At 49.5% G+C, this 14,536-nt stretch overlaps 1 protein-coding gene across 3 annotated transcripts in view; it reads left to right on the top strand.

Moving 5' to 3' along the window:
* Positions 1-14,536, top strand: part of LOC311164081 (GON-4-like protein) — a gene marked incomplete at its 5' end in the record, with an annotated part of 53,272 nt that overhangs the window by 25,286 nt on the left and 13,450 nt on the right. For 2 of the 3 annotated variants that reach the window (XM_084223374.1, XM_084223373.1), the window contains 8 exons: positions 735-821; positions 2,724-2,892; positions 5,088-5,232; positions 5,314-5,464; positions 6,816-6,932; positions 8,920-10,575; positions 12,032-12,278; positions 14,262-14,443. In XM_084223374.1, the coding sequence (XP_084079500.1) occupies positions 735-821; positions 2,724-2,892; positions 5,088-5,232; positions 5,314-5,464; positions 6,816-6,932; positions 8,920-10,575; positions 12,032-12,278; positions 14,262-14,443 (2,754 nt within the window). The remainder of the gene's footprint in view (positions 1-734; positions 822-2,723; positions 2,893-5,087; positions 5,233-5,313; positions 5,465-6,815; positions 6,933-8,919; positions 10,576-12,031; positions 12,279-14,261; positions 14,444-14,536) is intronic. The other variant, XM_084223375.1, reaches the window with a different exon arrangement.

Below are 14,536 nucleotides of genomic sequence, written 5' to 3'. Positions count from 1 at the left end.
GATTTGTGATAAATTGATTAAAACCCAAATTTTCCTGATTTTGTTCCTCAAAAGCCCCGATTTTCCCAATTTTCTTCCCCAAAAACCCCAATTTTTCTGATTTTTTTTCTAATTTTTTTCCTCAAAAACCCCAATTTTCCTGATTTTATTCCCCAAAACCCCCAATTTTCCTGATTTTATTCCTCGAAAACCCCAATTTTCCCAATTTTGTTCCTCAAAAACCCCAATTTTTCTGATTTTCTTCTGATTTTGTTCCTCAAAAACCCCAATTTTTCTGATTTTATTCCTCAAAAACCCCAATTTTCCTGATTTTGTTCCCCAAAAACCCCAATTTTTCTGATTTTATTCCTCAAAACCCCCAATTTTTCTGATTTTTTTCCGATTTTATTCCCCAAAAACCCCAATTTTCCCAGTTTTATTCCCCAAAAACCCCAATTTTCCTGATTAAAAACCCCAATTTTCCTGATTTTATTCCCCAAAACCCCAATTTTTCCCGGTTTTCTCCCCAATTTTCCCAATTTCCCGGATTTCTCCCCAGTTTTCCCAATTTTTCCCGGTTTTCTCCCCAATTTTCCCAATTTCCCGGTTTCTCCCTAGTTTTCCCAATTTCCCGGTTTTCTCCCCAATTTCCCGGATTTCTCCCCAATTTTCCCAATTTCCCGGTTTCTCCCCAATTTCCCCAGTTTCCCGGTTTTCTCCCCAATTTTCCCAATTTTTCCCGTTTTTCTCCCCAGCACGTTCAGCTCCTGACCCAGATCCATCTCCTGGCCAGTTCCAACCCCGCCCTGAGCTCGGAGGCCGCCACCACCCAGATGTTCCTGGTGAGGAAAACCCAAAATATGCAGAAATTCAAATTATTCCTGGGCAAACTCAGGAACTTTCTGTAATTTATCATTTATTCATTAGAAAGATTCATTTATTTATAATTACTCATGTACATTTCAGTTTGCACCCATTTGATCATTGATCACTCACAGTCTGTCTGTCCTTGCCCGCTGTCCATGTGTCTGTCCCGCAGAGCGAGCTGTGACTGTACATTTCAGTCTGCACCCATTTGATAACTCACAGTCTGTCTGTCCTTGCCCACCGTCCGTGTGTCTGTCCCGCAGAGCGAGCTGTGACTGTACATTTCCATTTACACCCCTCTGACAGCTGATCATTTACAATCTGACTGTACATTTCAGTTTACACCCATTTGATCATTTTTAATTTACAATCTGACTGTACATTTCAGTTTACACCCCTCTGACAGTTGATCACTCACAGTCTGTCTGTCCTTTCCCCTGTCCATGTGTCCGTCCCGCAGAGCGAGCTGTGACTGTACATTTCAGTTTACACCCCTCCGATCATTGATCACTCACAGTCTGACTGTACATTTCCGTTTACACCCCTCTGACAGTTGATCACTCACAGTCTGTCTGTCCCTTCCCGCTGTCCGTGTGTCCGTCCCGCAGAGCGAGCTGTGACTGTACATTTCAGTTTACACCCCTCCGATCATTGATCACTTACAATCTGACTGTACATTTCAGTTTACACCCCTTTGACAGTTGATCACTCACAGTCTGTCTGTCCTTGCCCTCTGTCCGTGTGTCTGTCCCGCAGAGCGAGCTGTGACTGTACATTTCCATTTACACCCCTCTGACAGTTGATAATTCACAATCTGACTGTACATTTCAGTTTACACCCCTCTGATCATTGATCACTCACAGTCTGTCTGTCCTTTCCCCCTGTCCGTGTGTCCGTCCCGCAGAGCAAGCTGTGACTGTACATTTCAGTTTACACCCCTCCGATCATTGATCACTCACAGTCTGACTGTACATTTCAGTTTACACCCCTCTGATAGTTGATCATTTACAATCTGACTGTACATTTCCATTTACACCCCTCTGACAGTTGATCACTCACAGTCTGTCTGTCCTTTCCTGCTGTCTGTGTGTCTGTCCCGCAGAGCGAGCTGTGACTGTACATTTCCATTTACACCCCTCTGACAGTTGATCATTTACAATCTGACTGTACATTTCCATTTACACCCCTCTGACAGTTGATCACTCACTGTCTGTCCTTTCCCCTGTCCGTGTGTCCGTCCCGCAGAGCGAGCTCTGACTGTACATTTCAGTTTACACCCATTTGATCATTGATCACTCACAGTCTGTCTGTCCTTTCCCCCTGTCCGTGTGTCTGTCCCGCAGAGCGAGCTGTGACTGTACATTTCAGTTTACACCCCTCCGATCATTGATCACTCACAGTCTGACTGTGCATTTCAGTTTACACCCCTCTGACAGTTGATCACTCACAGTCTGTCTGTCCTTTCCCGCTGTCCGTGTGTCTGCCCCACAGAGCGAGCTGTGATTGTACGTTTCAGTTTACACCCATTTGATCATTGATCACTCACAGTCTGTCTGTCCTTTCCCCTGTCCGTGTGTCCGTCCCGCAGAGCGAGCTGTGACTGTACATTTCAGTTTACAGCCATTTGATCACTCACAGTCTGTCTGTCCTTTCCCCTGTCCGTGTGTCTGTGCCCCGCAGAGCGAGCTGTGACTGTACATTTCAGTTTGCACCCCTCCGATCATTGATCACTCACAGTCTGACTGTACATTTCAGTTTACACCCCTCTGACAGTTGATCACTCACAGTCTGACTGTACATTTCAGTTTACACCCCTCTGACAGTTGATCACTCACAGTCTGTCTGTCCTTTCCCCTGTCCGTGTGTCCGTCCCGCAGAGCGAGCTGTGCAGCTTCGCCCGTAACTCGCGGCTGCGCCAGGCGCCGCAGAGCCCGCGCTTCCAGAGCCACTTCCAGCCCTGCAACCTGCCCGGGGCCCTGCGGCTGCTGCAGGACTTCCACGCCCGCATCCCCGCCGAGAGCAGCCCCAGGAAGGCGGCCAAGAGCGGTGAGGGGGGCAGGGGGGTGGTCTGGGCCAGATTTGGGGGGTTTTCATCCAAATTCAGCCTCCTGGGAAGGGTGGGACGGTGCAGGTGTTGTCACTCACAGCAGCACAGTCAGAAGTTAATTATTTCTTAATTACAATGTATTTAAAGTGTTCCTTGGCCTCCACACCAATTTCCTACAAAGCCATCTCCCACAGGGTGGATTGTGCCTTTTTCTGACCCAGATTTGGGGGTTTTATTCCGTTTTCACCATCCTGGGAAGGGTGGGACGGTGCAGGTGCTGTCACTCACAGCAGCACAATAGGAAGTTAATTATTTCTTAATTACAAAATATTTCAAGTGTTTGCCACACCAATTTCCTACAAGTCCATTTCCCACAGGGTGGATTGTGCCCAGATTTGGGGCAGTTCAGAGGTGTTTTATTCCATTTTCAGCATCCTGGGAAGGGTGGGACAGTGCAGGTGTTGTAACTCACACCATCACAATCAGAAGTTAATTATTTCTTAATTTCAATGTATTTAAAGTGTTTCTTGGCCTCCACACCAATTTCCTACAAATCCATTTCCCACAGGGTGGATTGTGCCCTTTTCTGACTCAGATTTGGGCAACTGACAGGTGTTTTATAATTCCATTTTCAGTCTCCTGGGAAGGGTGGGACAAACCAGGTGTTGTTACTCACACCATCACAGTCAGAAGTTAATTATTTCTTAATTGCAATTATATTTAAAGTGTTTGCTACACCAATTTCCTACAAATCCATTTCCCACAGGGTGGATTGTGCCCAGATTTTGGGCAATTCAGAGGTGTTTTAAAGAACTTTAATTCCATTTTCAGTCTCATATAAAGAGTGAGACAATCCAGCTGTTGTCACTCACACCATCACAATCAGAAGCTAATTATTTCTTAATTAAAATATAATTAAAGTGTTTCTTGGCTCAGAGTGGCCACTTGGTCTTTGCCTTGCTCACAGAGCAAAAGAAAAGATGGGAGGAGAAAAGAATTTCACCTTTTGCTGATAAACTTAAAAGGGAAAAAAGGAGGAAATCTGCAGATTCTGGAAACAAGAAGGAAATTCTTTTTTGCACTGAAAGCAGTGACAGGAGCAGTAAAAGAGCTGTGAGAAACATCCATCCACACACAATTCTGTCTGCTCTTTATTGGAATATTATTCCGATATCAGTCGGTAGAGCATGGGACTCTCAATCCCAGGGTCGTGGGTTCGAGCCCCACGTTGGGCGCCAAATATTGGAATAATATTTCACCACAGAGATCCCCCTGGCTAGCTGGATGTAGCAGCTAGACACTGAGAACAAGTCCAGGCTGGTAAGAACTCAGGTTTACCTCTGGTAAAAGTCCTTAGGCTAGGTGAAGAAGAAAGGAGAGGATTCTACCACAGGGTTTAATCCAGAGCTTTATTCCAGGGTCTCAGATCTCTGAATCTTGGTAACAGCTACAGTAGAATCCAGGCCACATGGTCCCAGGTCCTTTTAAGCCCAGGTCCATGGTCCCAGGTCCTTTTAAGCCCAGGTCCATGGTCTCCAGCTCCTTTTAAGCCCAGGTCCATGGTCCCAGGTCCTTTTAAGCCCAGGTCCATTGTCCCAGGTCCTTTTAAGCCCAGGTCCATGGTCTCCAGCTCCTTTTAAGCCCAGGTCCATGGTCCCAGGTCCTTTCAAGCCCAGGTCCATGTTCTCCAGGTCCTTTTAAGCCCAGGTCCATGGTCTCTAGGTCCTTTTAAGCCCAGGTCCATGGTCCCAGGTCCTTTTAAGCCCAGGTCCATGGTCCCAGGTCCTTTTAAGCCCAGGTCCATGTTCTCCAGGTCCTTTTAAGCCCAGGTCCATGTTCTCCAGGTCCTTTTAAGCCCAGGTCCATGGTCTCCAGCTCCTTTTAAGCCCAGGTCCATGGTCCCAGGTCCTTTTAAGCCCAGGGGGTGGGGGGAGAGGATAGGTGAGCTACCAACCAGGTGGGAGAGGGCGAGTCTCAGGGGACAATGACACTTAGACAGGCCAATGGCCCAGGGCTGAGAGGAATCTTTGGAGCTTCTGCCAATCACACGACGCCCTTGCTGGGATGTTAAACTTGATGGACATCACTTAGGAAGAGAAAGGGGGAGGAAAACAGAGAAGCTCTTGCTACCTGGGAAAGGACTGGGAAGTCTAAAACAGGAGATTGCAACACACTACAACAGTTCTTTCCACAGGAAATGAATTCTCCTGTTTGCCAAAGCAAGTGGCCTGGATTCTGGCAACCAGGAAGGTTTTTATGTACCCAGAGCTGCTGCCCATCTGCTCCCTGAGGGCAAACCCTCCCCGAGACAAGATCGTCTTCACCAAGGCAGAGGACAAGTAGGTGCTGCCATTTCTGTACAAAATTGGTGCAAAAAGGGGAATTTCAATCTCATCTCCCTTCCCTCTTTCCCTCTCCAGCCTGTTGGCTTTAGGGCTGAAACATTTCGAGGGGACGGATTTCCCCAAACCCCTGATCAGCAAATATCTGCTGCCCACCAAGACTGCCCAGCAGCTGACAGTGAGGATCAAGAACCTGACCATGAACAGAGCCCCTGACAACATCATCAGGGTAAGGGCACCCCTGCCTCCTCCCAGCAGGGCTCTGCTGCTCTGTCCTCCTCTCCTTTCAAATATTCCAAAAATGTCACCCCTGTGCTGGCAGGGAGGGTTTGACCTTTGATTTCCTTCAGCCTGGGAAATAAAAGGCTCAATCTGGGCTTGTGAGGTGTTTGGATACTGGTTTGAGTCTTTGGAGCTCAGATAGGGCTGGTAAAAGTCAGAAATTCTGATTAAAAATTCATCCAGGTGAGGTTTTGAGTAGCAAAATTGAAACAAAATTGAGTGGCCTCTCATTTGAAATCCAATGTCACCCTTGTGAGGATTTAACCTTTGATTTCCCTCAGCCACTGGACTTGGGAGGTGTTTGGATACTGGTTTGACTCTTTAGAGCTCAGATAATCCTGGTAAAACTCAGTAATCCTGATTAAAAATTCATCCAGGTGAGGTTTTGAGTGGCAAAATTGAAACAAATTTTTAAATGTGGGCAGTGATCCTGTCCTGTAAACTGCTGGGAACAAAACCAGATCCAACAAAACCAGATCCAACAACAGCTGCATGAAACAAAACCAGAGAAAACAACTGGATTTATCTGACCCAAACAAACCAGACCAACCAAACCAAACCAGATCAGATCCAACCAAACCAGACCAGGCCAAACCAAACCAGATCCAACCAGACCAGATCCAACCAAACCAGGCCAGACCAAACCAGGCCAGACCAATCCAAACCAGGCCAAACCAAACCAGATCAGATCCAACCAGATCAGATCCAACCAAACCAGACCAAACCAAACCAGGTCAAACCAGACCAGATCCAACCAAACCAGACCAGATCCAACCAAACCAAACCAGACCCAACCAAACCAGGTCAAACCAAACCAGATCCAACCAAACCAAACCAGATCCAGCCAAACCAGATCCAACCAGACCAGATCCAACCAAACCAGGTCAAACCAAACCAGACCAGATCCAACCAAACCAGAGCAGATCCAACCAAACCAGATCCAACCAAACCAGATCCAACCAAACCAGACCAGATCCAACCAGACCAAACCAGACCAGGCCAAACCAAACCAGACCAGACCAAACCAGGCCAAACCAAACCAGATCCAACCAAACCAGATCAGATCCAACCAAACCAGATCCAACCAAACCAAACCAGGTCAAACCAAACCAGACCCAAGCAAAGAGCCCCTGCCCAGCTGCCTGTGGGCGCAGCAGGATGGCAGCCAGCTCCTGCTGTTGATGTTTGATCTCGCTGGGCTGAATCCTGGCTCAGGAATTGTTCTGTTGTCCCTGCTGGCCCTGGCTCTGGCTCAGGAATTGTTCTGTTGTCCCTGCTGCCCTGGCTCTGTCCCACAGTACTACAAGAAGACCAAGCAGCTGCCGGTGCTGCTGCGCTGCTGTGAGGAGCTGGAGCCGCAGGAGTGGAAGGCGCCGCTGGAGCGGGAGGAGCAGCGCCTGCCCTTCTGGCTGAAGGTGATCCCTGCTCTGTGCTCAGCCCAGGAGCTGCTGTGGGGCAGGTTGGGGCTTTGTTTGGTGTGGTGTGCATTTTCCTTGTGGGTTTTACCCTCATGGGTTTTTTCCCGTCGTGGGTTTTTTCCCCTCGTGGGTTTTTCCACTCGTGGATTTTTTCCCCTCGTGGATTTTTTCCCCTCGTGGATTTTTTCTTGTGGATTTTTTCCCCTTGTGGATTTTTCCCCCTCCTGGATTTTTTTCCCCCTCCTGGATTTTTTTCCCCCTCCTGGATTTTTTTCCCCCTCCTGGATTTTTTTCCCCCTCCTGGATTTTTTTCCCCCTCCTGGATTTTTTTCCCCCTCCTGGATTTTTTTCCCCCTCCTGGATTTTTTTCCCCCTCCTGGATTTTTTTCCCCCTCCTGGATTTTTTCCCCTCCTGGATTTTTTCCCCTTGTAGGGTTTTCCCCTTGTGGATTTTTTCCCCATGTGGGTTTTCCCCATCGTGGATTTTTTCCCCTCCTGGATTTTTTCCCCTTGTTGATTTTTCCCTCGTGGATTTTTTCCCCTTCTTGATTTTCCCCCTTCTTGATTTTTTTCCTTGTGGGTTTTCCCCTCGTGGATTTTTTCCCTTCGTGGATTTTTTCCCTTCGTGGATTTTTTCCCCTCATGGATTTTTTCGCCTTGTAGGGTTTTTCCCTTGTGGATTTTTCCCCTCCTGGTTTTTTTTCCCCTGGTGGATTTTTTTCCCGTCATGGATTTTTTTTTCCCCTCCTGGATTTTTCCCCTTGTGGATTTTCCCCTCGTGGATTTTTTTCCCCTCCTGGATTTTTTTTCCTCTCGTGGGTTTTTTCCCCTTCTTGATTTTCTCCCTTCTTGATTTTTTCCCCTTCTTGATTTTTTCCTTGTGGGTTTTCCCCCTCCTGGATTTTTTTCCCCCTCCTGGATTTTTTTCCCCCTCCTGGATTTTTTTCCCCCTCCTGGATTTTTTTCCCCCTCCTGGATTTTTTTCCCCCTCCTGGATTTTTTTCCCCCTCCTGGATTTTTTTCCCCCTCCTGGATTTTTTTTCCCCTCCTGGATTTTTTCCCCTCCTGGATTTTTTCCCCTCCTGGATTTTTTCCCCTTCTTGATTTTTCCCTCGTGGATTTTTTCCCCTTCTTGATTTTCCTTCTTGATTTTTTCCCCTTCTTGATTTTCCTTCTTATTTTTTTCCCCTTCTTGATTTTTTCCCCTTCTTGATTTTTTTCCTTGTGGGTTTCCCCCTTCGTGGATTTTTTCCCTTTGTGGTTTTTTTCCCCTCCTGGATTTTTTCCTTGTGGATCTCCTTTTTCTGTGGATTTTTCTTGGAGGCCCAGAGGCCATTCCTGTGAGTCAGGCAGGCAGGGAGCCTGTGCCCAAGGGAACAACTGGACTCAAATGCCATAAAATCCATTTCTCTTACACAGTCAACTTCCTTCCCACAAAATCTTGTGTTTACTAACACAACCTTTATAAACCAAAAAAACCTTTGTTTTCTCCCAGCATCTCAGAGTCTCCTGAAGGTTTGCAGTGCAACTCATGAATTTAAAGTGCTATTAAAGTATAAAGGAAATAAAACCTGTTGTAGAAGCAGGTGGAGGAAGCTCTCTTGATGGGTGAGGGTGGGAATACAGAAATAAATAATGAATGAATGAATGAATGAATGAATGAATGAATGGATGAATGGATGAATGAATGAATGAATGGATGAATGGATGAATGAATGAATGAATGGATGAATGAATGAGTGAATCGATGAATCAGTGAATGAATGAATCAATCAATCAATCAGTCAATGAATGAATCAATCAATCAGTCAATGAATCAATCAATCAATGAATTAATGAATTAATCAATGAATGAGTGAATCAATGAATGAATCAATCAGTCAATGAATCAATCAATCAATTAATTAATGAATCAATGAATGAGTGAATCAATGAATGAATCAATGAATAAATCAATGAATCAATGAATTCTTTTTCCTTTCAGGCAAGCTTGCCCTCCATCCAGGCAGAGCTGAAGCAGCTGGCAGAGGATGCCAAGGACACACCAGCTTCACCTGAGGGAGAACCTGCCCTTGTGGGGCCAGAGAAGGAAGCTCCAGGCAGGGAGGGCGATGACAAATACCCTCTGCTGATGCCCAAGGGGCTCGTGCTCACCCTCAAACCTCTGGGCAACCGCTTCTCCAGGAGGCCCTGGCGGAGGCAGAGGTCTGCAGCTCTGAAACCCGTCCTGATCCGGCCCAGCCCCTGCCTGCAGCCCAGCTCCAGCCCCCTGAGCGTGCAGAAGAGCCAGAAGCTGGCCCAGGCGGAGGCCGCCCCCGGCAGGGTCCGGGGCCGCGTCCCCCGCCCCATCCAGCCGGCGCCGCCGCCCCTCAAAGTTCCGGCAGTGCTGGGAGCTGGGGACGCCTTGGAGTTCCAGAATGTTCTCAGCGCTGGCCAGCCCAGCTGCAGACAAGCCTTCCCAGCTGCTGTAGCCCCAGCTCTGGTGGCCTCGGAGGCGGCGGCTCTGCAGCCCAAGGCGGCGCCGCCGGCCCCGGGCGGGACGCGGGCGCGCAAGCCGTGCGCGCGCAAGGGCTGCCAGAGGAGAAAGGGGAGCAGGGCTGCCCCCCTGCTCAAAGCTTCCCCTCTGATCCAGCCCTCCCCCGTCATCCTGACCGTGCCTGCCACCACGGTGAAGGTGCTGAACATCGCCAATGGCTGCAACGTGATCCAGCCCCTGGGCCCGGCCGTGGGCCGTGGCGCCCAGGCCATCCCCGTCACCACCCTGCTGGTGAATCCCTCCTCCTTCCCCTGCCCCCTCAGCCAGCCTCTGGTCACCTCTTCCATCCCGTCCCTGATCGTCTCTCCCAGCCCTGTGGGTCTGTCTGCTCCTGCTGGCGGGGAAGGGGAGGAGAAGCTGACCCTGCTCCCCGCTCCAGGCGCTTTTCCTGCAGTGGAGCCCAAGGTGGAGCCCCCGGACCTCTTTGTGCCCTGCTCCACCTTGTCCCCAAAGGAGGAGGGTGGCACAAAGGACATGAAGGACAAGGGGATCAAGGGGGACTGCTGCAGCTGGGCAGTGGCAGAGGGAGATGGGAGCACAGCAGAGCCCCTGCCAGTGGTGGAGCTTTTGCCTCACTTAGAAGATGCTGATGCCTCGGTGGAAATCAAGACTGAAGATTTAAGTGAGGCTCCCAAAGAAGCCAAGCCGGCCCAGAAAAGGGATCTGCCATGTGCTGAAGGGAAGGAGGAGTTCATGCTGGGCCTGGGCCAGGAGCTGAACATGGAGGCGGCGTGTTCCTGCGGGGAGGAGCCCAAGAAGGAGCACAGCCAGGAGAGGGGAGAGGAGGAAGGGCAGGCTCTGCCCTCCCCTGCCCAGGGGGAGCCTGGGGGGGCTGCAGGGCCCCCGGGCACCGGGGACTCCCCAAAGAACCCCCCTGGGCCGGCTGAGAGGGAGGCAGAGTTGAGCAGCCCCCCGGGGAGGCCGGAGGGATCCCCCAGCATCGACGGGCAGTCCGTGGGCACCCCGGCCGGCCCCGAGGCTGCGGGGGACAGGGAGGGCCAGGAGGAAGAGGAGGAGGATGATTTTGATGATTTGACACAAGATGAGGATGAGGAGATGTCATCGGCCTCAGAGGAGTCGATTCTGTCAGTGCCAGAACTGCAGGTAAAGAGAAAACTTGGAAAAGGCTTAAAAAAGGGACAAATGTGGGGGTCCTAAAACAGCCTGTGGGGTCAGGGATCCCACTGGGATCACACTGGGATCACACTGGGATCACACTGAGGATCACACTGGGGATCACACTGGGGATCCCATGGAAATCCCACTGGAGATCCCACTGGAGATCCCATGGAAATCCCACTGGGATCACACTGAGGATCCCACTGTGGATCCTAATGAAAATCCCACTGGAAATCCCACTGTGGATCCCAATGGAAATCCCACTGGAAATCCCACTGGGGATCCTATGGAAATCCCACTGGAAATCCCACTGGGGATCCCACGGAAATCCCACTGGAGATCCCATGGAAATCCCACTGGGGATCCCATGGAAATCCCACTGGGGATCCTATGGAAATCCCACTGGGGATTGGGGATCCCATGGAAATCCCACTGGGGATCACACTGAGGATCCCACTGGAGATCCCATGGAAATCCCACTGGGGATCCCATGGAAATCTCAGTGGGGATCCCATGGAGATCCCACTGGGGATCCTATGGAAATCCCACTGGAGATCCCATGGAAATCCCACTGGGGATCCCAATGGAAATCCCACTGGAGATCCCGCTGGGGATCCCACTGGGGATCCTATGGAAATCCCACTGGGGATCCCACTGAGGATCCCATGGTAATCTCAGTGGGGATCCCACAGAGATCCCACTGGGGATCCCATGAAAATCCCACTGGAGATCCCATGGAAATCCCATGGAAATGCTATGGAAATCCCACTGGAGATCCCACGGAAATCCCATGGAAATCCCATTGGGGATCCCACGGAAATCCCACTGGGAATCCCACTGGAGATCCCATGGAAATCCCACTGGAAATCCCATGGAGATCCCATGGAAATCCCACTGGGAGCGTGGGCTGATAACTCTCAGTGCTCTCTGAGAAGTGCTTCAAGTAAAAAAAGTAAAAATGACTTTTCAGGGCAAAAATTCCATTAATCCTTTAAGAACTGAGGTGATCATTAAGGAATCACTAATGAACCCCACTGGAAATCCCACTGAGGATCCCACTGGAAATCCCACTGGGAACGTGGGCTGATAACTGGCATTGTGCTGGTTAAACCCAGCTTTTCCTGGGCACATTTTAAGCCCAGACTAAGGGAATATATTGCAAATAGATTTAAACTTTGCAGGTCAAAAATTCCAGAAATCCTTTGAGATGATCATTAAGGAATCATTAATGAACCCCTTTTAAATTCAGGCCTCATTTGCTGAATTTGCAGATGCTGAAATTGAATTTTCTGATTTTAGGCAGCTCTTGGAGGGGTTTGAGTCGTGCTCCTTGGCAGAATCCTTCAGCTGATCTGTGGAATTGGCTGCTGAGGAAGCTGCTGAATGATATTAAATCAAATTAAATTAAAAAATGTGAATTTTAAATTTTGTTTTTTCTAAGGAGACGATGGAGAAGCTGACCTGGCTGGCGACAGAGAGACGTTTGAGCCAAGAGGGAGATTCAGAAGAAGAGAATTCCCAGGAGGAGAACTCTGAGCCTGAGGAGGAGGAGGAGGAGGAAGGGGAGGGGATGGAGAGCTCGCAGAAGGACGATGACACCTGTGGGGATCCCTCCGAGGAGCCCAAATCCGCCCTGAGCGCGGCCACGGCGGCTTCACCACAGGTGGAGGCTCACAGGGCGCCAGCAGGTGAGAGCTGGGGGGGTTGGGGTTTAGGGACACCAGGTGAGCTCTTTGGGGGTTTTTTGGGGTTTTTTTGGAAACCAGGTGAGCTCTTTGGGGGTTTTTTGGGGTTTTTTGGGGGTTTTATGGACACCAGGTGAGCTCTTTGGGGGTTTTATGGACACCAGGTGAGTTCTTGGGGGTTTTTTTGGGGTTTTTTGGACACCAGGTGAGTTTTTGGGGGTTTTTTGGACACCAGGTGAGTTCTTGGGGGGTTTTTTGGGGTTTTTTGGACACCAGGTGAGTTTTTTGGGGTTTTTTTGGGGTTTTATGGACACCAGGTGAGTTTTTTGGGGGTTTATGGACACCAGGTGAGTTCTTTGGGGGTTTTATGGACACCAGGTGAGTTCTTTGGGGGTTTTTTGGATCCCAGGTGAGTTCTTTGGGGGTTTTTTGGATCCCAGGTGAGCTCTTTGGAGGTTTTTTGGGGTTTATTGGATGCCAGGTGAGTTCTTTGGGGGTTTTATGGATCCCAGGTGAGGTTTTTGGGGTTTTTTGGGGTTTTATGGACACCAGGTGAGTTTTTTGGGGGTTTATGGACACCAGGTGAGTTCTTTGGGGGTTTTATGGACACCAGGTGAGTTCTTTGGGGGTTTTTTGGATCCCAGGTGAGTTCTTTGGGGGTTTTTTGGATCCCAGGTGAGCTCTTTGGAGGTTTTTTGGGGTTTATTGGATGCCAGGTGAGTTCTTTGGGGGTTTTATGGATCCCAGGTGAGGTTTTTGGGGTTTTTTGGGGTTTTATGGACACCAGGTGAGTTCTTTGGGGGTTTATGGATACCAGGTAAGTTTTTTGGGGGTTTTATGGACACCAGGTGAGCTCTTTGGGGGTTTTATGGATCCCAGGTGAGTTCTTTGGGTGTTTTTTTGATTTGACAGCAGTTGAGTTCTTTGGGGTTTTTGGGGTGCCAGCAGTGAGTTCTTTTGGGTTTTTTTGGACACAGGTGGTGGGGAAGTAGAGCTGCTCTCTGCAGGGCAAACAAACCTGGGGATCCTGTGTGGGTTTGATTCCCTGGATCCTCCCTGGGTTTGATTCCCCAGATCCTCTCTGGGTTTCATTCCCTGGATCCTCCCTGGGTTTCATTCCCTGGATCCTCCCTGGGTTTCCTTCCCCGGATCCTCCTGGGTTTGATTCCCTGGATCCTCCCTGGGTTTGATTCCCTGGATCCTCCCTGGGTTTGATTCCCTGGATCCTCCCTGGGTTTGATTCCCTGGATCCTGTCTGGGTTTGATTCCCTGGATCCTCCCTGGGTTTCATCCCCAGATCCTCTCTGGGTTTGATTCCCTGGATCCTCCCTGGGTTTCCTTCCTGGATGGATCTGAGCTGTTTTCCAGCTGGAAATCCAGCTCTGGGGCCAGTCCCAGCTCTCCTCAGACAGATTGATGCTTTGTGCCCCCTGATCATTTTACACCAACATTAAACAGCCAAAGCTCTGCTAAGCTGAGTTTTGTCAGACAAGGTCATGATGAGAAAGGGAAACAAAAAACAAACTCCAAGTGCCAAATGAAGCTGAGCAGTGAATTTTGAGGGGACCTCAGCCCATTAAATCAACAGATCCCTGAACCTAAAGCCCCAAAAATCTGGATGTGACCCCTGTTAGCTCCCTATTTTTGACATCAGGTGTTTATCTGTGATTTTAACTATGATAATTTAAAATTGGCAGGGCTAACAGACAGCTCTGGCCTTGTGCTGTCTCTCTGTTCCCCTCCAGGTTGTTCTGCCCTGGTGGTGCAGGATTTTTTTATTTTAGTTCCAGAAAAAGCTGGAAAAAAAATCTCTCCAGTCAGATACTGTGGAAACAAGCAGCAAAATGAGGATTTTGGTGGGAAGTTTATTTCTCCTCCACCTCCAGGCATCACAATGTCCATTTTGCATCGATTTCACAACAATTTCTGTTGGAACATTGCCCTGGCAGAGCTCCTGCCCCCTCTGAACCCTCTGCTCCTCCACAGGGGAGAGCCTGAAAGCGCCTGGGAAGGGCAGGAGCTCCCACAGGACGCGCAGCAGGCGGGGCAGGGCCCGTGGCAGCAAGGACACCGCCAAGCTGCTGCTGCTCTACGACGAGGACATCCTGGAGAGGGATCCCCTGCGGGAGCAGAAGGACCTGGCCTTCGCCCAGGCCTACCTGAGCAGGGTAAGGCAGCCAGGAACATCAGGAATTTGGGGTTTTGCTGCCACAGAACTGCTGGGTATGGCTGGGGTTGGGTTGTTTATTCACTTCCCAAAG

Source organism: Fringilla coelebs (genome assembly GCF_963513975.1).
Source record: "Fringilla coelebs genome assembly, chromosome: 29".
NCBI classification, from domain to species: Eukaryota; Metazoa; Chordata; class Aves; order Passeriformes; family Fringillidae; genus Fringilla; species Fringilla coelebs.
This window is presented reverse-complemented; position numbering and strand designations above follow the sequence as displayed.